The sequence below is a fragment of the Balaenoptera borealis genome (assembly GCF_965194805.1).
Source record: "Balaenoptera borealis genome assembly, chromosome: 18".
Taxonomy (NCBI): Eukaryota; Metazoa; Chordata; class Mammalia; order Artiodactyla; family Balaenopteridae; genus Balaenoptera; species Balaenoptera borealis.
The window spans coordinates 33626198-33651826 of NC_138877.1; the positions used below are offsets into that span (position 1 = coordinate 33626198).

The 25629-nt window shown below is 38.5% G+C and overlaps 1 protein-coding gene across 2 annotated transcripts in view; it reads left to right on the top strand.

Annotated features, from left to right (window-relative positions):
* Positions 1-7530: 7530 nt before the first annotated feature.
* TDRD3 (tudor domain containing 3) overlaps positions 7531-25629 on the top strand; it is a 214798-nt gene continuing 196699 nt past the window's right edge. Inside the window, exon 1 of one of the 2 annotated variants that reach the window (XM_082365396.1) lies at positions 7531-8522. In XM_082365396.1, coding sequence (XP_082221522.1) covers positions 8482-8522 — 41 coding nt within the window. In that variant the 5' untranslated portion in view covers positions 7531-8481. The remainder of the gene's footprint in view (positions 8523-25629) is intronic. The other variant, XM_082365397.1, reaches the window with a different exon arrangement.

Here is a 25629-nt window from a genome sequence, read left to right on the forward strand (position 1 = left end):
AATTTTGCCTGGGAATCCAGTGGCTTTCAGCTATTGCTTTCAGTCCTTCTTAAGGTCTGCTACTTCTCTGCTCATGGGTTGAATAGAATCCCCTCTGTCTTTATACATACATTCTTCTTTCCCTTAGGTGTGATTGAAACCAAAGAGCCCTAAGACAACTCCTACTGCATGTTCTGCACTTTCAGTGGTATATCAAAACTACATTAATACAGCTATGGAAATGTTTAGTGAAATATAATATATTTGAAGTACTCAGTGATTTATAGGAAATGATTACATAAAAAGGTTATGTAGAATACCTAGGTTAAGTAAAGTATTAAACTAGAAAAATAGTATTTCAAATATATAAATATAATTCATGATACCCATAACAAAGAGAAATAGCATAATCAGAAATATAAAATATATATCATAAGACGTGTTGCAATGTATTAGATGATAAAATCCTTAACAAGGGTAGATAGAAGAATCTTCAAATTGTTACAGCTACCAACAGTATTGCACGTATATGTAAAACTCTAAGATTCCATAGAATAAAAGATGCCATATAAATTCACTCTGCCATATACTTACTGGTTCTTATAAAAGTAACACTGTATTGGAAAATATGTATATATTTAAAAAGGACATAAAATCCTCCTCCTATAACCACCTAGAGAGCTATACTAGTAACATTCATGCATATGCCCTTTCAATCTTTTTCTTCACTTACAACTCATGTTGCTGTATTTGTGTCTAATAATGCTCATATAATGTAAAATAATTGTATTATTTTGTAATAACTGACAAAACCCACAGTGATCACCTAAAATATTCAACTTACTAAGTAAAACAACTTGTTTCTCCCCTAAACGGTTAGAAGGAAAACTCTACGAGGGCAGAGATTCCATTTTCTTAATCACTGTATCTCCCCACGCTTAGCCCCTAAGTAAATTTTTGTTAAAGGATATTTGCATAAATAGACAATCAACAGTTACATTCAAGGACACACATAAAATACATAGCACAAAATCAAATTCCTTAAAAATTAGTCATTTTAATAATGAAAACATGGATTCATAATATTACACATAAGATCTCAGGTTTGGTTTGATATCTTCATAGCACTTGCTACAATTGTAACTAAGTAACTGCATATAATTAATTTAATGTTTTTATCCTCAGATAGACTATAAACCTCAAAGGCAGGGCTCATGACTGCTAATCTCACCTGCAGTGCCTGGCACAGTGGTTGGCTCATAGTGTGGGCTCAAAAAATCCCTGTTGAATGAATGAATGGCTTACTCATCTAGTCTCATGGTTCCTAAACCTTCTTTTTAATTGTTGAATCCTTTATTCAAATTAAAGCAGATAAAAGAAGTGCTGTTCTGCTTTGAGGGGGTTTAGGGCCTTAGACTCCAGCTTGCTGCCCGTTTTCCTTGCCACATACTGTGGTTCTTCAGGCAGCAAGTGGAGCCACTAGGGCTCCTTAGAAAATCCTTTGTGAACCACTGAACCAGTCTAACTGCTTGGATTCTTTTCTGTAATATTCGTACCAATTAATCATCTAACGGAAGCTTGAATCGTCTAACTCTGGGGAACTCACTCTGTTCTAAGACTGCCTGTTTCCTTGTTGGACTGCCTCTAGATTAGGATTCTTTATTAAATTAAGCTGAAATCTTTTCTTTAGTCCTTAGGACTATCATCTGGGAGTGACAAGGACAAGTCTATTTTCTTCCACATTTCAAATTTCTAAGGTCACTATTATAGTCTTTTTATTTGCCCTCCTTTCCCCATTATTTTTTTCTTGTTATTTTTATACTGATTATATGTTCATTATATTAACAACATAAAACAATATACTGTAGAAAATGAAAGTGTATTACATATATTATTTTAAAGTATCATGTAATACAACAGTGTTACAACTTGCTTTTTTGAGATATTTAAAATGCAACCAAAAGTATAAATAATAATTTTAAAACATCCATATTCTTACTACTCAAGGAACAGTAACTAATATATTGTCATAATTGCTTCTATTCCTTTTAAAGGAATAAACCTTACCAACAAAGGAAAATTCCTCTCTGACAACTTCCCTCAGCTGTATTCCCTTTCTTCCCCACTTCAACCAGTATTCTGAGTTTGTTGGGTATCCTTCAAATGTATTTTCATCCTTCTACAGTACATTTGTGTGAACCTATACATCCAAACATAAATATATCTATGCTGTCCAGTACGTAGCCACTAGCCAGTGTGGTTATTTAAATTAATTAAAATAATGTTTTAAAAATCAGTTCTTCTATTGCACTAACCATATTCCAAGTGCTCAGTAGCCACATGTGACTAGCAGCTAGTATATTAGACAGTGCAGATATAGAACACGTCCATCATTGCACAGAGCTCTGTTGTTTTATATTTTAGTATGTGCGTTTAAAATTTCACATAAGGTAGTACCCTGAGTATGTTTATCAAGCTGCTCTTTTTTTAAAAAAAAAACTTGGCATTATATTGTCAAGATCCACCCAAACTGACATGTAGGAGGTCTAGTGTATTTATTTAAACTGGCATAGATCATTCTATTTTTTGGTAGAAAAAAATATATATAACACTTTTCAAAACTCATTTCTCCCCAATTGGACGTTGGAGTTGTTTTCATTCTTCTAATTTAAACAATGCATCAATGAACATTTTTCTCTGGAATACGTATCTAAAAATGAAAATGCTCAATCATAAGGTATGCACCTTTTCGGTTTTACCAGATATTGCCAAAATACTCTCCCAAGTGGTTGTATTGACTTTACTCCTATGAGCAGTGCACTAAAAATTTCCCCATATCCTTGCCAACGTTTGATTATTGTCTACTAGTTTTTACCATTGGGTTGGTGAAAACGGAGTTTTATCGATATCCCATTGTTTTAATTGTCATTTTGTGCTTATTGATGTGGTTAAACATTTTCACATATTTACTGAATACTTAGATTTTATTTTTGTATATTGCCTATACACATACTTTGCCCATTTCTCTATGGCAATTTTGCCTTTTTCTTAATGATTTGTAGTAATTCATCACATTAAAACTTGCTTTTATTTTTTTACTCCACATATGTATCTCACTAATATATCTTAGTCAGTTCATAGTGATCTGTTAAATATTTTTCTTTCTTTTTTTTTTGGTAAGGTCTACAATGGTACCCATTATAACTTATTTAAATATTTCCCTATTGATAGACACTTTATCTTCCGGATTTTGTTTTTGTTTTTTTTTTGTGGTGTTACTGCACCACATTGACTACCACAGCCATTAATCTTGCTCACTGAATAGTTCTGGCTCTCCACCTACTGGCTCCTGGTGTTTGACTTCCTGTGTTGTCATACATCCAGTCCTGGCAGAGCATTTAATTTCCAGTCTGAGATCCTCCAGAGTCTTCTTTTCTCCTACTGCTTCAATCAGCAATGTTCCAGATGGTTAGTGCTTTGTCAGGGTCCTGGAGTGACAATGATCAAGGCCTTTCTCCCCACTCTCCAGACATCCACATTAGACATATAACATGAAAGAAAAATAAACATGTTTTGATCACAAATCACTAATATTTTGTGGTTGTTTATTGTCATGGCATAACCCAGACTCTCCTGATGGCCACCTATTTCTTGTACTCAGTAGTTAAGAAACTTCTTCTTCTTTTTTTTTTAAAAGGAAATGAGGCTCATTTTACATAGAATTCTATGAGTCAAACAATCTTTAGAGGTCAGCTATTTCAATCCTCTGCCTACTAAATCATTTCCTAAATCATGAGTTCTAGAACCATGACAAATGGGTTAACAGCAAATTCCCTGGTCTTTAGTTTGTGGAACCCCACTCCTTTTATTGATCTTTTCATGAGTTGATGGACATTTTGATTATTTTTTCCACTTATTGGCTAATATGAATAATCCATGTACAAGTTTTTGTGTGGACATGTTTCCTTTTCTCTTGGGTATACATACCTAGAAGTATATATGAATTGCTGAGTCATATGAAAACTCTATTAAGTTAAGTTTTTGAGACCTGCCAAACTGCTTTCCAAAGTGGTTACATGATTTTACATTCCCACTGGCAATGTGCGAAGGTTCAAATTTCTCCATGTCCTCACCAACACTTGTCATTGTCCTTCATCTTTTTAACCATAGCCATTCTAGTGGGTGTGAAGTATCTCATGTGCTTTTGATTTGTATTTCCCTAGTGACTAATGATGTTGAGTACCTTGTCATTAACTTATTGGCCATTTGTATGTCTCCTTTGAAGAAATATCTGTTTAAATGCGTTGCCTATTTTTAACTGAGTTGTCTTTTTATTATTGAATGATAAGAGTCTTTATATATTCTTGATACAAACCCCTATTTTCTCCCTTTCTGTAAATTGTCTTTTCACTCTCTTGATGATCTTCGAGTCACAAAAGTTTTAAATTTTGATGAAGTCTGACTTATCTAATTTTTCTTTTTTTCAATTGTGTTTTGGATGTCATATCTATTGCCTAACCCATGGTCATGAAGATTTGCTTTTACATTTTCTTTTAGGAGTATTATATTTTTAGCCCTGCATTTAAATCTATAATCAGTTTTGAAATAATTTTTATATATGATGTTAAAAGGGGTCCGACTTTATTATTTTGCATGTGAATACCCAGTTGTCCCAGCACCATTTGTTGAAAAGATTCTCTTCCCTTTCTTAAAACTGAAAATAGTTTTTTCCTGTTGACAGGCTTCTAGGACATTTCCTGAAAAGCTCAGCAGTTCTTCAAAGCTCCCTAGCACTGGCTCATCTAAGTTATTCACAGGTTATTTTAGTATTCTCTGGGTTGTAAATGGCTTAAGGTCAAAAGATTTAATGTCCCTCCGAGGGGCTAGGTACTCTTATAATACCACTTTTTAAATTGTGGTTTTTACCTCCTCATCCATAGTCTTCTATCATTTTCAATCTGAGAAACTTTTCCTTCACTGAAACGAAAGGGGCAAAACATAGTTGAATGGATTTTCAGTCTCTCTTCTGTTAATTTATACCATTGACTCCAATACATTTAACTCCTCCTTTTTGACCTCTTGTACCTAACAAAGCTCTTTTGTCATCCTTAGGCTCTCCCCCAGCTTTCAGTTCATTGTAGACTTTATATTTTCTGTAAAGCAATGATTCATCTTATTAAAAATGGAAATATAATTTTTTGTCTAGTCAGCTCCTACCATATCCCATGGCACTAACTTATAAATACAGAACATAATTCCAATTTAAAATTTTTGATGTGAAAGAAGTTAGTATAATCCATGCTTTTTTCCTTAAATTTTTATTTTGAAAAGTTTCAAACTTAGATAAAATTTTTAAAAATATATAATGAGCACCCGACCCTCCAATCAGATTCACCCATTTTAAACATTCTGCCACATTTAGCTTCTCCCTCTCGTTCGTATATATATATATATATACATACACACACATATATATAATAATACGTTGTAGACACAACTCTTCAGCCGTAAATGTTTGACATAAAATTTCTAACATTAAGGACAATATTATCACATCTAAGAAAATTATAATTCCATTGTACTATCCGATATCTAGTCCATTTAAATTTGTGCATTTGGCCACAAAAATCTCTCCTCCTTTTCCTTCCCCTTATTCTTTTTTTTTTTTTTTTTTTTTTTTTTCTTCCCCTTATTCTTTTAAAATCCAGGGTTGCATGTTGTTGTCATGTCTCTTTACTCTCTTTAATCTGGAAGAATTTTTTTTTTTTTTTTTTTTTTTTTTTTTTAGTTGCATTGGCTCATTTGAACAGCCCAGGCCAGGTTTCTTGTAGAAGATGCCACATTCTAGATTTATTTGCCTGTTTCCTTATGTTTTACTTGTTCCAATAGCTCCTACATATCTCAGTCTTGGCACTACTGACATCTTGGATCAGGTGGCTATCCTGTTCATTGCAGGATGTTTAATAGAATCCCCCTCTCACCAGGTTGTGACAACCAAAATGTCTCCACACATGCCAAATGTGCCCAGGGGATGGGGGTGGAGGGTGGGGTAGGGATCCACCTCCTGGTTGTGAACTACTGTCTAGAAACTTGCTTAAATTCAGGTTAAACAATTTTGGAAAGAATATTTCTCAGATGACATGTATTTCTAATTGCATTGTATCACTAAGCACATAATATCAGATTGTGCCATTAGTGATTCTAGCCTTGATCACTTATTTAAGGCAATGATTTTTTTTCTTTAAAGTAAAGGTATGTTTTTCCCTTTTGTAAGAAGTAAGTTATGGCCTGATACTTTGAGACCATGTGAAGATTCTATACTCCTACAATCTTTCACCCAGTGCCTTTTAGCATTCTCTGATGGACTCTGCCTGAATCAATTGAGTTTGACTTGGAATATGGTGATTTTCTAATTCTATTATTTGTTCTACATTTATTCTCTGCTATTTCTTTGAAAGAAAAGTTTCATCCTCCTTCCTTTTATTTATTTTTACTGGCACTCTGAATTCTTGCATCTTCTTTATCCTTTTTTAAAAATTCAATTATTGTAATTATTCTTTTTGATGCTCATATTATCCCAAATTCCTCCAGTGGGAATCTTCGACCCATTCTTTAAAGCATTTCTTGAAGTAAGGGAATTTAGTGTTTTGTGGAGCATTTTATTAAAGTTATTTTAAGTACCACACAATGGTAAATTCTTATTGTACACACTGCATATGAGACCAAATGTGTAAAGGCTTCACATTTAACCAGCAAAGAATTCTGATGATTGGGACAACATATTACTTTCATAGTTAACAAGTTACACTAGTTGAAAAATGCAATTGGTAAGAGAAAATTCCACAACCAATAAAAATTATTAGCAATTTAAATTTGAGTCATCTATTTAGCTTCAGAATGGTAAATCTTTTCCTGACTCCTGGATATTTTGAATGGTGCCTATAAATTGAAATACACATGTAGTATATCAATGGACTAAACATTGTATACTACTACAAAATGTAGGGACAAGGATATAGTTATTTCTGATTCTAAAAGTGCTTGGAAACATGTTTCATTAAAATCAGTATCTAAGCAACGTGCTTGGACACACATTTCAGTAGCATCACGGCTAAGCAAAGCATCGTGAAAAAAATTTGCATTAAGGAATTTAACTCCACCCAGTGTAATTATCCTCTTCCTTCTGTAACTGTCAGTTTCCTCCCCAGTCCCAGGAGCGACTCTGCCCAATTCCACAGTCTCTGCTCTAAATCCACGTTGGTGATAATGAAACAGATGAGGCAGCCCCGCTATAGGGTTGAAGGTTTTAACAGTCTTCCCAAGTGACTTGGCACGTGGGACCAGAGCCACTCGATTGAATGTTTCTCCCCAGCAGCCACAAGACTGGAAAACCGTGGCGGGTGGAGCAAACTCTCAGGGAGCGTCTCCCGGGCCCAGCGCCCCTTCCGCCTGTTCCTCCGATTGGCTGGCGTGAGTCTCGGCCGCCCAATCGCGTTGGAGTGTCTCCTGCGTTACTCGGCGGCGCCGCCGCGCAGGCCCACTCGGAAGCCGCCTCTACGCTTCAGTCCCCCGGAGAGCTAGAGAAGGGCACCGGGAAGCGGCGGGTGGGAACTGGGCGTGGCAGTGCCCGTGCCAATATCAGAGGGCCGTGCCGGGACCTGGACGGGCCCAGTGGGAGAGCGACAGGAAAAACTAGCACCGACAGAACTCCCCGATTTTCCCATATCCCTTAAGTGCAGGTTTTCCCTGGGTTGACCCGTTCACTTTTATTGTAGTGTGGGACCTGAACAGTCCGATTTAGCTGTGGGGAGTCGGAAAAAATCCGATTATATTTCTTTTCTTTGTATCCGGGCAGATCGAAAAAGGGAGCAAATGGAGCGAATTTTCATAAGAAAGTAAACTTTTCTCCTGTGTGGAGTGGACTGGGAACACCCTTCCTTTGACTTTCCCTGTACGAAATGTGGCCTTATTAGTGCTTAACTGGAAGCGCTTTTCCGCCACCGCCCGAGCGTCTCAGCTCTAGCGCTGTCCTGCCCTCTCGGAGGTGGCCGCCTGTGGGCGCTGGAAACGCGGCCTTACTTTCTGCTGTACAAAGAACCGCCCCACTAGTTTCCACGGTGTGCAACTCAGAAAAGTGACCCCGAACGAAAAGCAACCGGCCTTCGGCGGAGAGGCCGTGCCGTGCTCTTTACCGACAAACTTGACCCGACCTGCAGGCCTCTGCCTGTCCTACGCGGATCGCTGCTGTCGGCGCGCCACAGCCTCACAGCCTCACGCCAGGCCGGCCCCTGCGGCCGCTCGGAAAACGCGGCGAGCGGAACCCGCACGCGGAAGCGCCGGGCGCACTGAGCATGCCCAGTTGCAGAGCCGACCAGAGGAGTTTTTTTCTTTTCTTTTCTTTTTTCTTTTTCTTTTTCTTTTTTTTTTTTTTTGGTCTCAAGCAGCAGGCCTTCTCCCCACCCCCACCCGAGCCCCCCACCACCCCCGGCCTAAGCAGCTACCATGGCCGAGGTCCCCGGCGCGGTGTTGTCCCAGGCGGGTTGGTAAGTGGCGAGTCCCATCGGCCGCGGGCGCGGGCCGGGCCGGAGTAGGGTTGGGGTTGGGGCGGTGGGGTGCGTGTCGGGGTAGGCGGAGGCCGCCGCCCGCCCCCGGCCTCTCCCCGGGCCCTCCGGGCCGGCTCCGCCCCCGGCGCCACGCGGAGCCGAGCGAGTTCCCCAGCTGCCCTCGGCGTGGCGGCGCGGCCTGGGCCCCGGGAGGCGGGCGGCGCGCCGGGGAGAGGCCGGGGGCCGCGGGCAGGGCGGCGGGGCGGGCGGCGACGCAGGCCCGAGCCGAGCCGCGCGGGCGGACCCTCAGCGCCACCGCGCCGCTCCGGGGGTTGTTGCCGCGGCTGGACGAGGGGAGGCGAGGGCTGGAGAACGGAGTGCGGCGGAGAGGGACGAGCGCGGCCGGAGCCCGCGGGCTCGCGGGAAGTTGAGGGCAGAGCACAGCCCGGGTTGTTGCCGGCCGCGTCTCCGTCCTCCTTATTCCAAAGTACAGGACGGAGCAGGGGAAAGCCGCTCTCTGCGGCAGACACACAACTTCTGAAGCTGAGAATGACCACATTAACTCGTGTGGATGCTCCGTAGAACTTTTCTTGAAAGGATGACGGTGTTCGGATTTTTAAAGACATGTTAAGATTTTAGGATCTGAAAACAATAAAAAAATTATGCGAATTAAGCAGTTTCTGCAACTTCGGCCATTAGGGTTGTAAACATCCAGTTTAATTTACTAACGCTTTAACAGGCCTGCATGGGCACAGTCTGGGATGAAGGGTGGGAAGGAGGTTGAAAAAGATTTGCCCCTGCTCTCTGGAAGTTCACTATCTTAGCGAAAAGAGGGGAAGGAGGCATTAAAACAACAAACACAAAAACGGGAAATTGTGGTAAACTGTACAGAGGTGCAGGCAAATGTGGTATGGAATTGGAGAGGAAGGAGAGTTAATTTCCTAGAGAAGTGGGCTTTGGGAGATGGTGAGGAAAAGGCTTTGTAGATACAGAGCCGCTGGAGATGAGGCACAGAGGTAGGAAAGTGCCTATTGGTTTGCAGAATTGATACTAGATCCCTATGGTTCCTGGAAGTAGAAGGGTGTCCAATGAAGATTAAGACCTTAAAAGTTTGTGGCCAGGATATGGAGCCTACAAGTACCTAAAGGATGGATTTGATTTTGTGAATTAAATTTTTGATTAGAGGGCTGTAACACCTGTGTTTTGAAGACGCTGTTCCTGGCTCTACTGGCACCTCATTTTACAGGTGAAGAGATTGAGGCACAAAATTGTTAAGTAACTTTCCAAAAAAAATGACATAACTGGAAAGTGGTGGAGTTGAATGGTGAGCACAGAGGGGCTGGTTCCAGCTCTGGTGCTTTTAACTGTTACTGTTCTGACAGTTTTTGCTTAGAACACTCTTGGCATAACAAACTGTAGCGTTAAAAACTCCTTTTTCAGTTTTATTTTTGTTCTTCTAACTGGAATTTCTACATTCAGTTTCTTTACCTCACAACGCTGTCTTGAAAAATCTTGGATCACTCTCTCTGAGTTTTTCCCCATTCTTCGTTTGATTAAGCCTTAGTTCTTCAAACTAGTTGTATGAATTCGTTTACAGTCTTTTACTGCTTTCCAACATGATCCCACCTGTGTTAGAAAGGCCAGTCTCAATATTTTGATTCCAAACACATACTAAATTGTTCTTTGGACTCTAAGATCCTTAAGGGTGGGTAAACTGCATCTTATGTTTCTGTATGTCTGTAATGCCAGGGAGCTCACTACCTTGTAGGTTCTTTTTTTTTTTTGAATTTTTGAATTTTATTTAATTTATTTTTTTATACAGCAGGTTCTTATTAGTTATCCATTTTATACATATTAGTGTATATATGTCAATCCCAATCTCCCAATTCATCCCACCACCGCACCCCCGCCCCTGCCACTTTCCCCCTTGGTGTCCATACATTTGTTCTCTACATCTGTGTCTCTATTTCTGTCCTGCAAACCAGTCCATCTGTACCATTTTTCTAGGTTCCACATATATGCATTAATATACGATATTTGTTTTTCTCTTTCTGACTTATTTCACTCTGTATGACAGTCTCTAGATCCATCCACGTACCTGCAAATGACCCAGTTTCGTTCCTTTTTATGGCTGAGTAATATTCCATTGTATATATGTACCACATCTTTATCCATTCATCTGTCCATGGGCATTTAGATTCTTTCCATGGCCTAACTATTGTAAATAGTGCTGCAGTGAACATTGGGGTGCATGTGTCTTTTTGAATTATGGTTTTCTCTGGGTATATGCCCAGTAGTGGGATTGCTGGGTCATATGGTAATTCTATTTTTAGTTTTTTAAGGAACCTCCATACTGTTCTCCATAGTGGCTGTATCAATTTACATTCCCACCAACAGTGCAAGAGGGTTCCCTTTTCTTCACATCCTCTCCAGAATTTGTTGTTTGTAGATTTTCAGATGATGACCATTCTAACTGGTGTGAGGTGATACCTCATTGTAGTTTTGATTTGCATTTCTCTAATAATTAGTGATGTTGAGCAGCTTTTCATGTGCCTCTTGGCCATCTGTATGTCTTCTTTGGAGAAAGGTGTATTTAGGTTTTCTGCCCATTTTTGGATTGGGTTCTTTGTTTTTTTAATATTGAGCTGCAGGTGCTGTTTATATGTTTTGGAGATTAATCCTTTGTCCATTGATTCCTTTGCAAATATTTTCTGCCATTCTGAGGGTTGTCTTTTCGTCTGGTTTGTAGTTTGCTTTGCAAAAGCTTTGAAGTTTCATTAGGTCCCATTTGTTTATTTTTGTTTTTATTTCCATTACTCTAGGAGGTGGATCAAAAAAGATCTTGCTGTGATTTATGTCAAAGACTGTTCTGCCTAAGTTTTCCTCTAAGAGTTTTATAGTGTTCAGTCTTACATTTAGTTCTCTAATCCATTTTGAGTTTATTTTGGTGTATGGCGTTAGGGAGTGTTCTGATTTCATTCTTTTACATGTAGCTGTCCAGTTTTCCCAGCACCACTTATTGAAGAGACTGTCTTTTCTCCATTGTATATCCTTGCCTCCTTTGTCATAGATTAGTTGACCATAGGTGAGTGAGTTTATCTCTGGGCTTTCTATCCTGTTCCATTGATCTATATTTCTGTTTTTCTGCCAGTACCATATTGTCTTGATTACTGTAGGTTTGTAGTACAGTCTGAAGTCAGGGAGTCTTGATTCCTCCAGCTCTGTTTTTTTTCCATAAGACTGCTTTGGCTATTCAGGGTCATTTGTGTCTCCATACAAATTTTAAGGTGTTTTTGTTCTAGTTCTGTAAAAAATGCCATTGGTAATTTGATAGGGATTGCATTGAATCTGTAGATTGTTTTGGGTAGTATAGTCATTTTCACACTGTTTTGGGTAGTATAGTCATTTTCACACTATTGATTCTTCCAATCCAGGAACATGGTATATCTCTCCATCTGTTGGTATCACCTTTAATTTCTTTCATCACAGTCTTTTTTTTTTTTTTGAAAGGGGTCTGGAAGGAAGCCACCTGTTTGTTGATGATGGTTACTTGCAGGGAGGCTCTGGGAGCTGGGCAGGGGAGGTAATGGTGCAGGGGACTTCATGTTCTGTTCTGGATTGTCTGAATCTTTTTTTTTTTTTTAAATTTTTATTTATTTATTTATGTCTGTGTTGGGTCTTCGTTTCTGTGCGAGGGCTTTCTCTAGTTGCGGCAAGCGGGGGCCACTCTTCATCATGGTGCGCGGGCCTCTCACTATCGCGGCCTCTCTTGTTGTGGAGCACAGGCTCCAGACGCGCAGGCTCAGTAATTGTGGCTCACGGGCCTAGTTGCTGCGCGGCATGTGGGATCTTCCCAGACCAGGGCTCGAACCCGTGTCCCCTGCATTGGCAGGCAGATTCTCAACCACTGCGCCACCAGGGAAGCCCTCATCACTGTCTTATAGTTTTCTGCATACAGGTCTTTTGTCTCCCTAGGTAGGTTTATTCCTAGGTATTTTATTCTTTTTGTTGCAATGGTAAATGGGAGTGTTTCCTAAATTTCTCTTTCAGATTTTTCATCATTAGTGTATAGGAATGCAAGAGATTTCTGTGCATTAATTTTGTATCCTGCAACTTTACCAGATTCATTGATTAGCCCTAGTAGTTTTCTGGTGGCATGTTTAGGATTCTCTATGTATAGTATTATGTCATCTGCAAACAGTGACAGTTTTACTTCTTTTCCAATTTGTATTCCTTTTATTTCTTTTTCTGCTCTGATTGCTGTGGCTAGGACTTCCAAAACTATGTTGAATAATAGTCGCGAGAGTGGACATCCTTGTCTTGTTCCTGATCTTAGAGAAAATGGTTTCAGTTTTTCACCATTGAGAATGATGTTTGCTGTGGGTTTGTCGTATGTGGCCTTTATTATGTTGAGGTAGGTTCCCTCTATGCCCACTTTCTGGAGAGTTTTTATCATAAATGGGTGTTGAATTTTGTCAAAAGCTTTCTCTGCATCTATTGAGATGATCATATGGTTTTTATTCTTCAGTTTGTTAATATGGTGTATCACATGGATTGATTTGCGTATATTGAAGAATCCTTGCATCCCTGGGTTAAATCCCACTTGATCATGGTGTTGTATGATCCTTTTAATGTGTTGTTGGATTCTGTTTGCTAGTATTTTGTTGAGGATTTTTACATCTTTATTCATCAGTGATATTGGTCTGTAATTTTTTTTTTTTAGTATCTTTGTCTGGTTTTGGTATCAGGGTGATGGTGGCCTCATAGAATGAGTTTGGGGGTGTTCCTTCCTCTGCAATTTTTTGGAAGAGTTTGAGAAGGACGGGTTTAACTCTTCTCTAAATGTTTGATAGAATTCACCTGTGAAGCCATCTGGTCCTGGACTTTTCTTCGTTGGAAGATTTTTAATCACAGTTTCAATTTCATTACTTGTGATTGGTCTGTTCATAATTTCTTTTTCTTCATGGTTCAGTCTTGGAAGGTTATACCTTTCTAAGAATTTGTCCATTTCTTCCAGGTTGTCCATTTTATTGGCAAAGAGTTGCTTGTTGTAGTCTCTTAGGATGCTTTGTATTTCTGCAGTGTCCATTGTAACTTCTTTTTCATTTTTAATTTTATTGATTTGAGTCCTCTCCCTCTTTTTCTTAATGAGTCTGGCTAATGGTTTATCAATTTTGGTTATCTTCTCAAAGAACCAGCTTTTAGTTTTATTGATCTTTGCTGTTGTTTTCTTTGTTTCTATTTCATTTATTTCTGCTCTGATCTTCATGATTTCTTTCATTCTACTAATTTTGGGTTTTGTTTGTCCTTTCTCTAGTTCCTTTAGGTGTAAGGTTAGGTTGCTTATTTGAAATTTTTCTTGTTTCTTGAGGTAGGCTTGTATAGCTATAAACTTCCATCTTAGATCTGCTTTTGCTGCATCCAGTAGGTTTTGGATCGTCGTGTTTTCATTGTCATTTGTCTCTAGGTATTTTTTTATTTCCTCTTTGATTTCTTCAGTGATCTTTTGGTTATTTAGTAACGTATTGTTTAGCCTCCATGTGTTTTTGTTTTTTACGTTTTTTTCCCCTGTAATTGATTTCTAATCTCATAGCATTGTGGTCAGAAAAGAAGATGCTTGATATGATTTCAGTTCTCTTAAATTTACTGAGGCTTGATTTCTGACCCAAGATGTGATCTATCCTGGAGAATGTTCCGTGTGCACTTGAGAAGAAAGTGTAGTCTGTTGTTTTTGGATGGAATGTCCTATAAATATCAATTAAATCTATCTGGTCTATTGTGTCATTTAAAGTTTCTGTTTCCTTATTAGTTTTCTGTTTGGGTGATCTGTCCATTGGTGTAAGTGAGGTGTTACAGTTCCCCACTATTATTGTGTTACTGTCCATTTCTTCTTTTACAGCTGTTAGCAGTTGCCTTATGTACTGAGCTGCTCCTATGTCGGGTGCATATGTATTTACAATTGTTATATCTTCTTCTTGGATTGATCCCTTGATCATTATGTAGTGTCCTTCCTTGTCTCTTGTAACATTCTTTATTTTTAAGTCTATTTTATCTGATATGAGTATTGCTACTCCAGCTTTCTTTTGATTTCCATTTGCATGGAATATATTTTTCCATCCCCTCAGTTTCAGTCTGTATGTGTCCCTGGGTCTGAAGTGGGTCTTTTGTGGACAGCATATATATGGGTCTTGTTTTTGTACCCATTCAACGAACCTGTGTCTTTTGGTTGGAGCATTTAATCCGTTTATGTTTAAGATAATTATCGACATGTATGTTCCTATTACCATTTTTTAATTGTTATGGGTTTGTGTTTTGTAGGTCCTTTTCTTCTCTTGTGTTTCCCACTTAGAGAAGTTCCTTTAGCATTTGTTGTAGAGCTGATTTGGTGGTGCTGAATTCTCTTAGCTTTTGCTTGTCTGTAATGCTTTTGGTTTCTCTGTTGGATCTGACTGAGATCCTTGCCGGGTCGAGTAATCTTGGTTGTAGGTTCTTCCCTTTCATCAGTTTAAATATATCCTGCCACTCCCTTCTGGCTTGTAGAGTTTCTTCTGAGAAATCAGCTGTTAACCTTATGGGGAGTTGCCTTGTATGTTATTTGTCATTTTTCCCTTGCTGCTTTCAATAATTTTTCTTTGTCTTTAATTTTTGCCAATTTGATTACTATGTGTCTTGGCATGTTTCTCCTTGGGTTTATCCTGTATGGGACTCGCTGTGCTTCCTGGACTTGGGTGGCTATTTCCTTTCCCATGTTAGGGAAGTTTTGGAGTATAATCTGTTGAAATATTTTCTTGGGTCATTTCTCTCTCTCTTCTCCTTCTGGGACTCCTATAATGCGAATGTTGTTGTGTTTAATGTTGTCCCAGAGGTCTCTTAGGGTGTCTTCATTTCTTTTCATTCTTTTTTCTTTTTTCTGTTCCATGGCAGTGAATTCCACCATTCTGTCTTCCAGGTAACTTACCCGTTGTTCTGCCTCAGGTATTCTACTGTTGATTCCTTGTAGTGTATTTTTCAGTTCAGTTGTGTTGTTCATCTTTGTTTGCTCTTTAATTCTTCTAGTTCTTTACTAAACATTTCTTGCATCTTCTCGATCTTTGTCTCCATTCGTTTTCCGAGGTCCTGGATCATCTTCACTTATCATTACTCTGAATTATTTTTCTGGAAGGTTGCTTATCTCCACCTTATTTAGTTGTTTTTCTGGGATTGTATCTTGTTCTTTCATCTGGTATATAGCCCTCTGCTTTTTCATCTTGTCTGTCTTTCTGTGAATGTGGTTTTTTTTTCCACAGGCTGCAGGATTGTAGTTCTTCTTGCTTCTGCTGTCTGTTCTCTGGTTGATGAGGCTACCTAAGAGGCTTGTGCAGGTTTCCTGATGGGAGGGACTGGTGGTGGGTAGAGCTAGGTGTTGCTCTGGTGGGCAGAGCTCAGTAAAACTTTAATCTGCTTGTCTGCTGATGGGTGGGGCTGGGTTCCCTCCCTGTTGGTGGTTTTGCCTGAGGTGACCCAACACTGGAGCCTACCTGGGCTCTTTGGTGGGGCTAATGCCGGACCCTGGGAGGGCTCACGCCAAGGGGTACTTCCCAGAACTTCTGCTGCCAGTGTCCTTGTCCTCACGGTGAGCCACAGCCACCCCCTGCCTCTGCAGGAGATCCTCCAGCACTAGCAGGAGGTCTGGTTCAGTCTCCTATGGGGTCACTGCTCCTTCACCTGGGTCCCGATGTGCACACTACTTTGTGTGTGCCCTCCAAGAGTGGAGTCTCCTTTTCCCCCCATCTTGTCGAAGTCCTGCAATCAAATCCCGCTAGCCTTCAAAGTCTGATTCTCTAGGAATTCCTCCTCCTGTTGCTGGACCCCCAGGTTGGGAAGACTGATGTGGGGCTCAGAACCTTCACTCTAGTGGGTCGACTTCTGTGGTATAAGTGTTCTCCAGTTCGTGAGTCACCCACCCAGCAGTTATGGGATTTGACTTTATTGTGATTGTGACCCTCCTACCGTCTCATTGTGCCTTCTCCTTTGTCTTTGTATGTCCGGTATCTTTTTTGGTGAGTTCCAGTGTCTTCCTGTCAATGATTGTTCAGCAGTTAGTTGTGATTCCGGTGCTCTCGCAAGAGGTTGTGAGTGCACGTCCTTCTACTCCGCCATCTTGAACCAATCTCCTACCTTGTATATTCTTAATAAAGTCTGATACAAATTGACCTTGGATGCCCCGTGCTCCTGCCAGTCAGAATTCTCTAACCAGGGTCTCTACCCGAGCTTAGTGTTCTTCCTGTCTTTGTTATTTTGTTATAAATCCTCAGCAATGTTATATTTTGACATTTGCCACTTTGTGTTGGAATTTATTTGTTTACATGTTTCTTACTCCAGACTGTTCTTTTTGTGTGGCAGGGACTCATAAAGGCAGGAAGAACCTGTGGGGCTAACAAGACTATATATCTACAAGTTTGGGAGTAATTCCTGATGAGTCTTGAACCCACTAGACTTGTGAAGAAAACAAGAGGATGTCCTAGTCTTATCGGTGACTTGTATTAGATCTTATATTTAAGTAGATATTTATTATGTTAACATACAGAATCTCAAAGGTGTATGCAGAGAAGAGTACTGGAAGGAGAATTTTTGACCATAGAGCAGCTTTGACCCACTCATTCCAGTTCTGACATCCTGAGTTTCCTTTGACTCTTGGGATTCTCTTTTTTTTTTTTTTTTAACAGTAATTGATTTTTATAATGGGGTTTAGCTGCTTTTCTTTTTTTTTTTTTTTTAATACTTTATTTATTTATTTATTTATTTATTTATTTATTTATTTATTTATGGCTGTGTTGGGTCTCTTAGTTTTCGTGTGAGGGCTTTCTCTAGTTGCGGCAAGTGGGGGCCACTCTTCATCGCGGTGCGGAGGCCACTCTTCATCGCGGTGCGCGGGCCTTTCACTATCGCGGCCCCTCCCGTTGCGGGGCACAGGCTCCAGACGCGCAGGCTCAGTAGTTGTGGCTCACGGGCCCAGTTGCTCCGTGGCATGTGGGATCTTCCCAGACCAGGGCTCGAACCCGTGTCCCCTGCATTAGCAGGCGGATTCTCAACCACTGCGCCACCAGGGAAGCCCGGGATTCTCTTTTATTGTCACTGACAAAATCATTTTTCTTAGTACTTAGTACTCACTTAATTACTTGAAGGACCTCAAAAGAAATAGATGCTAAAGCACTTAAACTATTATTGTCTGTTCTGTCAGCTTCACCTAAAATAGCAGGTTAGGGAAATATTTAGTGCTGAAAAGCTTATGTTTATGAAAATGTGATCTTCATGGGGTGCAAATGATCTGTATAGACTGATCTATATTCTAGTTTATGTTATTTTTTGAGCTCATTATTTTCTTTTAAGTCTTTAATCTTCATTATAAGCCCCACAAAAATCTATATATTAAAATGTAACTCTCAATAGTAGCCACCTTGGAAGACTTTACAATAATGTTTTTCCTTAGTAGCCAGTAGCACAGAAGGTGTTAGATTTGCTGATCTGAACTGAAAAGTTCTAGAAACTTTTCCAGTATAGTGATTATGTTTAAATATTGCAGAAAATTGTACATTGGTCCTTTGTAGTGCTTACTTATGTGTATGGAATAACTACTTAGAGAAGATATTTGATTCTAGATTTGTCTGCATAACAGATTTACTTCACTCTTTGCCTTTTGTTTTTTCTCTTGAGATTTCCTTAAGGGTGAATTTTGTACTTCTACTAACCTTTTGGATTTTTTTTTTTCAAGCCTTTCAGAACTTTTTTTAATAGAAACATATTAAGGAAACATAATCAGCTGTGTTTAATTTTGAAAAAGTTTTTTTTTTTTTTTTTTTTTATAGAATTAGTGATTGTATAGCTTAACTCCCTCAGTGTGCAAATAAGGAAGCTGAAACACTGGTATCAACAGTTTACTCAGAGATACAAGCGGCAGAACCATGAATACAGTCCAAATGTCTGGAATAAAGATTCAGTACTGATTTCCACCGAGTCCTGGTGACCATGTTTAATTTAAATTGTTGGTCAAATAAAACACATTTGAAAATTGGAAATTGAAAATTGGATTAAAGCATTTTTTGTGATGTGTAAATTTCCTTTCATGCTTATACTGAAGAGTGATGCAGTTGGAATCAAAGAAACCTTTACCTTTTGGTGGTTCACCTAATTGCTGATTAGGCTTATCTAAAAATCTGTTTAATTCTGTATTTTTTGAAGTCTTAAGAATATCTGAAAAAATAAGGCACTATGTTGCATGTATTTGCCTTACCCAGCAGTTTTGAGTTGAAGACACCGTAAGGAAGCATTCGAAGTAGTGTGTTTCCATTTTATTCTGAAAGAACATATTTTCTTAGAAACCCTGGGTTTCTAACATCCAAAGTTTAACTTGGTTGTGCTTTGAGGTGGGTGTTTTTTTGTTTTTGTTTTTGTGGGTAGGGCGGAGTTGGAGGGGGAAGAGAGGGTGAACACAAAGGTCTTCTTCTTATCTTGTCCCCCTTGAATTTCACCTTCCCTTTTGGAGTTCTCTCTCCTTGATTACTGGTACTACCACCATACTGATATCCTCTGGCCCAAGTGTATACCAAACTTCATTCCCTTGGTTTCACCTTTGAACAGCTAAGAAAGGCTACAAGTATAAATGTCTTTATCAAAACACTAGTAGAGGAGAATATTTATTTATGGGATAAATAGAGAAAAACAGATGCACAATGGCAGCATAGATGATAAAGTGATGGTTCTCTTGTCTTGAGGAGCATGCCCTGTTATTCCACATATTGCCTTGAGATAGCTGCTCCAGAGAGGTGAGACAACTTCAGGACATTTTGCTGGAATTTCTAATTCTTAGCTCTTGACCTGTCCACAGATGGAGAGCTGTTTTTTACATCCCGTCACCTAGAAACTTCCTCCAAAACACATCAAGACCAAGAAAGTCAAATTCCTGTTCTGTAGCCACCCCTGCACTTTTCTTGTTTGTTTGTTTTTTTCTGAGAAGCACACCAATTCCCCAGGAGATTGCTGGTAAATGAGCTCAATCTTCAAGTGAGAAACGCTCTCTGTAGCATCATAAATATAACTATACCTTTATATAATATACTGTTGGTAATAGTCATGCGTAAGAGTTTATGCAAAGGGTATCAGAAGTTCTGTTCCCTCATATTATTCCAGCATAACTCTTAGGCATAAGTGTATTTGTAAAGAATTTTGGTAGTTGTTTATAAGGTTATGTGCTAAGTGCAGGATTCTTTTATTTTCTAGAATTATAAAATACTTCATCATTACCACTTTGATATACATGTATTCTTGGTACTCTCGTTTGGAAAGGATCAGAAACATTAAGACACTCTTTAGGTGAAACAGAATAATAGACTGTGCTGAAGAACACTAGAAGAAACCAGCTGCTTTATATTTGGTTTTTGGGAGAGCTTATTGGAGACATCTTTCCATTTTGAAATATTTCATGTTTTTTTAATGAGCATTTGTTATTGTATCTTTGGTTTATGTTGTTTGTGAAATTATAATGTTCAAATGTAATAAATGTTGTTGACCTTCTGTCTCAAAATATGTTACATATTACATGGTTGCTTCTGTTGATATTGTAAAATGTCATTAATACACAAAAATGACTGTGTATTCTGTTAAACTGTGCAAGTTTTCAGGTTCGAAGGTGCTATTTGCAGTATTTTTTTTGGTGAATAACCTATAAATCTAGTTTTAACTGCCTGTCTTTGACTGCCTCAAGCATAAAGGGGGTATAAAAAGAAATTTGCTACCTCAGCAAGTTGAAAATAATTTTCTCCTCATACAGCAGCATTTGCTAAATCAAGTAAAAATTGCATAGTAACATTTCAATAGCCATAGAAATATAACTATATATATATATTTTGACTTATGCTTTCTTCTTTTGACAAAACAGCAATATTGGCATTTTGTCTTATCATGTTAAGTCCCATGTATCTAGAAATTCTGACTTTTTGAAAGGTATAGAATCTGGAACTAGCTGAAGAACACTTTATCTCCGTATAATTTTTAGAAGAAGCAGACTGCACTTTCAGAAATGCAAAATTTTTCTTGTAAAAGTTGAGAAAACATTGTGAAGTCATAGAATGACAAAGAAAAGCAGAGAGATAGCAGGAAATGTGTGGTGATAAAGTAATAAAGTGAGTCAAAGATACTCATAGCAGAAGCACATTGTGATGTAGAGAAAGAGGAAAGAACCACATTGTGCTCTGGGGCTGGACAGAGCCTACGTGTACCTTAGTACTGTAACCTCTGCATGTTTCACACCCCTGCTCGATGGGTGTGAGTCTGTGTGCAAATGTGAGTGCTTCTCACTCATTTTACAGTTTTACAGCCTTTAACGTGGAAGACAAGTAGCTACCTTCATCTCAGTATAGTGCTACTGAAGGTATGATATCTTTACAACAATAAGTAAGTCTTTGCAGTAATGCAGGGAAATATGCAATCCTATAGTAATGTGTATACTGAAATACAAGTAATAAATATTTATACCTCTTATACACAAGGCACTGTGTTTGTTGTTAGGATGATGTACAAGACAGGCAGAATTTAAATGTTATACACTGGTATTTTGCTTCCAGGGTGTTGTTGAGAGCAGTTAACCCCCACTTGGGAAGTATGAAAGGCTTTCTAGAACTAGTGATGTATAAGAGCATGTATAATGATGTATAAGAGTATGTATAATGCTCTCCAGCATTTGTTGTTTGTAGATTTTCTGATGATGCCCATTCTAACTGGTGTGAGGTGATACCTCATTGTAGTTTTGATTTGCATTTCTCTAATAATCAGTGATGTTGAGCAGTTTTTCATGTGCTTCTTGGCCATCTATATGTCTTCTTTGGAGAAATGTCTATTTAGATTTTCTGCCCATTTTTAGATTGGGTTGTTTTTTTTTAATATTGAGCTGCATGAGCTGTTTATATATTTTGGAGATTAATCCTGTGTTAATTCATTGGCAAATATTTTCTTCCATTCTGAGGGTTGTCTTTTCGTCTTGTTTATGGTTTCCTTTGCTGTGCAAAAGCTTTGAAGTTTCATTAGGTCCCATTTGTTTATTTTTGTTTTTATTTCTATTACTCTAGGAGGTGGATGAAAACAGATCTTGCTGTGATTTATGTCAAAGAGTGTTCTTCCTGTGTTTTCCTCTAAGAGTTTTATAGTGTGCAGTCTTATATTTAGGTTTCTAATTCATTTTGAGATTATTTTTGTGTATGGTGTGAGGGAGTGTTCTGATTTCATTCTTTTACATGTAGCTGTCCAGTTTTCCCAGCACCGCTTATTGAAGAGACTGTCTTTTCTCCATTGTATATCCTTGCCTCCTCTGTCATAGATTAGTTGACCATAGGGGCGTGGGTTTATCTCTGGGCTTTCTATCTTGTTCCATTGATCTATGTTTCTGTTTTTGTGCCAGTACCATATTATCTTGATTACTGTAGCTTTATAGTATTGTCTGAAGTCAGGGAGTCTGATTCCTCCAGCTCCGTTTTTTCCCCTCAAGACTGCTTTAGCTATTCGGGGTCTTTTATGTCTCCATCCAAATTTTAAGATTTTTTGTTCTAGTTCCGTAAAAAATGCCATTGGTAATTTGATAGGGATTGCATTGAATCTGTAGATTGCTTTGGGTAGTATAGTCATTTTCACAATGCTGATTTTTCCAATACAAGAACATGGTATATCTCTCCATCTGTTGGTATCATCTTTAATTTCTTTCATCAGTGTCTTATAGTTTTCTGCATACAGGTCTTTTGTTTTCCTAGGTAGGTTTACTCCTAGGTATTTTATTCTTTTTGTTGCAGTGGTAAATGGGAGTGTTTCCTTAATTTCTCTTTCAGATTTTTCATCATTAGTGTATAGGAACGCAAGATATTTCTGTGCATTAATTTTGTATCCTGCAACTTTATCAAATTCATTGATTAGCTCTAGTAGTTTTCTGGTGGCATGTTTAGGATTCTCTATGTATAGTATTATGTCATCTGCAAACAGTGACAGTTTTACTTCTCTTCCAATTTGTATTCCTTTTATTTCTTTTTCTGCTCTGATTGCTGTGGCTAGGACTTCCAAAACTATGTTGAATAATAGTCGCGAGAGTGGACATTCTTGTCTTGTTCCTGATCTTAGAGAAAATGGTTTCAGTTTTTCACCATTGAGAATGATGTTTGCTGTGGGTTTGTCATATATGGCCTTTATTATGTTGAGGTAGGTTCCCTCTATGCCCACTTTCTGGAGAGTTTTTATCGTAAATGGGTGTTGAATTTTGTCAAAAGCTTTCTCTGCATCTATTGAGATGATCATATGGTTTTTATTCTTCAGTTTGTTAATATGGTGTATCACATGGATTGATTTGTGTATATTGAAAATCCTTGCATCCCTGGGTTAAATCCCACTTGATCATGGTGTATGTTCCTTTTAATGTGTTGTTGGATTCTGTTTGCTAGCATTTTGTTGAGGATTTTTACATCTATATTCATCAGTGATATTGGTCTGTAATTTTCTTTTTTTGTAGTGTCTTTGTCTGGTTTTGGTATCCAGGTGATGGTGGCCTCATAGAATGAGTTTGGGAGTGTTCCTTCCTCTGCAATTTTTTGGAAGAGTTTGAGAAGGATGGGTGTTAGCTCTTCTCTAAGTGTTTGACAGAATTCACCTGTGAAGCCATCTGGTTCTGGACTTTTGTTTGTTGGAAGATTTTAAATCACAGTTCTAATTTCATTGCTTGTGATTGGTCTGTTCATATTTTCTGTTTCTTCCTAGTTCAGTCTTGGACACTTAAAACGTTCTAAGGATTTGTGCATTTTTTCCAGGTTGTCCATTTTATTGGCATACAGTTGCTTGTAGTAGTCTCTTAGGATGCTTTGTATTTCTGTGGTGTCTGTTGTAACTTCTTTTTCATTTTTAATTTTATTGATTTGAGTCCTCTCTGTCTTTTTCTTGATGAGTCTGGCTAATATTTATCAATTTTGTTTATCTTCTCAAAGAACCACCTTTCAGTTTTATTGATCTTTGCTATTGTCTTCTTTGTTTCTATTTCATTTATTTTTGCTCTGATCTTTATGATTTCTTTCCTTCTGCTAACTTTGGGTTTTGTTTATTTTTCTTTCTCTAGTTCCTTTAGGCACAAGGTTAGATTGTTTATTTGAGATTTTTCTTGTTTCTTGAGGTAGGCTTGTATAGCTATAAACTTCCCTCTTAGAACTGTTTTTGCTGCATCCCAGAGATTTTGGATCATCATGTTTTCATTGTCATTTGTCTTTAGGTATTTTTTGATTTCCTCTTTGATTTCTTCAGTGATCTCTTGGTTATTTAGTAATGTATTGTTTAGCCTCTGTGTGTTTGTGTTTTTTACATTTTTTTCCCTGTCATTCATTTCTAATCTCATAGCGTTGTGGTCAGAAAAGATGCTTGATATGATTTCAATTCTTTTAGATTTACTGAGGCTTGATTTGTGACCCAAGATGTGATCTATCCTGGAGAATGTTTCATGCGCACTTGAGAAGAAAGTTTAATCTGCTGTTTTTGGATGGAATATCCTATAAATATTAGTTAAATCTATTTGGTCTATTGTGTCATTTAAAACTTCTGTTTCCTTATTTATTTTCATTTTAGATGATCTGTCCATTGGTGTAATTGAGGTGTTAAAGTCCCCTACTATTATTGTGTTACCGTTGATTTCCTCTTTTATGGCTGTTAGCAGTTGCCTTATGTATTGAGGTGCTTCTATGTTGGGTGCATATATATTTATAATTGTTATATCTTCTTCTTGGATTGATCCCTTGATCATTATGTAGTGTCCTTCCTTGTCTCTTGTAACATTCTTTATTTTTAAGTCTACTTTATCTGATATGAGTATTGCTACTCCAGCTTTCTTTTGATTTCCATTTTCGTGGAATATCTTTTTCCATCCTCTCACTTTTAGTCTGTATGTGTCCATAGGTCTGAAGTGGGTCTCTTGTAGACAGCATATATATGGGTCTTGTTTTTGTATCCATTCAGCAAGCCTGTGTCTTTTGGTTGGAGTATTTAATCCAGTCACGTTTAAGGTAATTATCGATACGTATGTTCCTATTACCATTTTCTTAATTGTTGTATGTTTGTTTTTGTAGGTCCTTTTCTTCTCTTGTGTTTCCCACTTAGAGAAGTTCCTTTAGCATTTGTTGTAGAGCTGGTTTGGTGGTGTTGAATTCTCTTAGCTTTTGCTTGTCTGTAAAGCTTTTGATTTCTCCACTGAATCTGAATGAGATTCTTTGTTGTAGGTGCTTCCCTTTCATCACTTTAAGTATATCATGCCACTCCCTTCTGGATTGTAGAGTTTCTTCTGAGAAATCAGCTGTTAACCTTATGGGAGTTCCCTTGCATGTTATTTGTCGTTTTTCCCTTGCTGCTTTTTTTTTAAAAAAATTTATTTATTTATTTTTGGCTGTGTTGGGTCTTCGTTTCTGTGCGAGGGCTTTCTCCAGTTGTGGCAAGGGGGGCCCACTCTTCATCGCGGTGCGCGGGCCTCTCACTATCGCGGCCTCTCTTGTGGCAGAGCACAGGCTCCAGACGCGCAGGCTCAGTAATTGTGGCTCACGGGCCCAGTTGCTCCGCGGCATGTGGGATCTTCCCAGACCAGGGCTCGAACCCGTGTCCCCCGCATTGGCAGGCAGATTCTCAGCCACTGCGCCACCAGGGAAGCCCTCCCTTGCTGCTTTTAATAATTTTTCTTTGTCTTTAATTTTTGCCAATTTGATTACTATGTGTCTCGGCGTGTTTCTCCTTGGGTTTATCCTGTATGGGATTCTCTGCACTTCCTGGACTTGGGTGGCTATTTCCTTTCCCATGTTAGGGAAGTTTTTGACTATAATCTCTTCAAATAGTTTCTCTGGTCCTTTCTCTCTCTCTTCTCCTTCTGGGACCCCTCTAATGCGAATATTGTTGCGTTTAATGTTGTCTCAGATGTCTTTTAGGCTGTCTTCATTTCTTTCATTCTTTTTTCTTTATTCTGTTCCACAGCAGTGAATTCCATCATTCTGTCTTCCAGGTCACTTATTCTTTTTTCTGCCTCAGTTATTCTGCTATTGATTCCTTCTAGTGTAGTTTTCATTTCAGTTGTTGT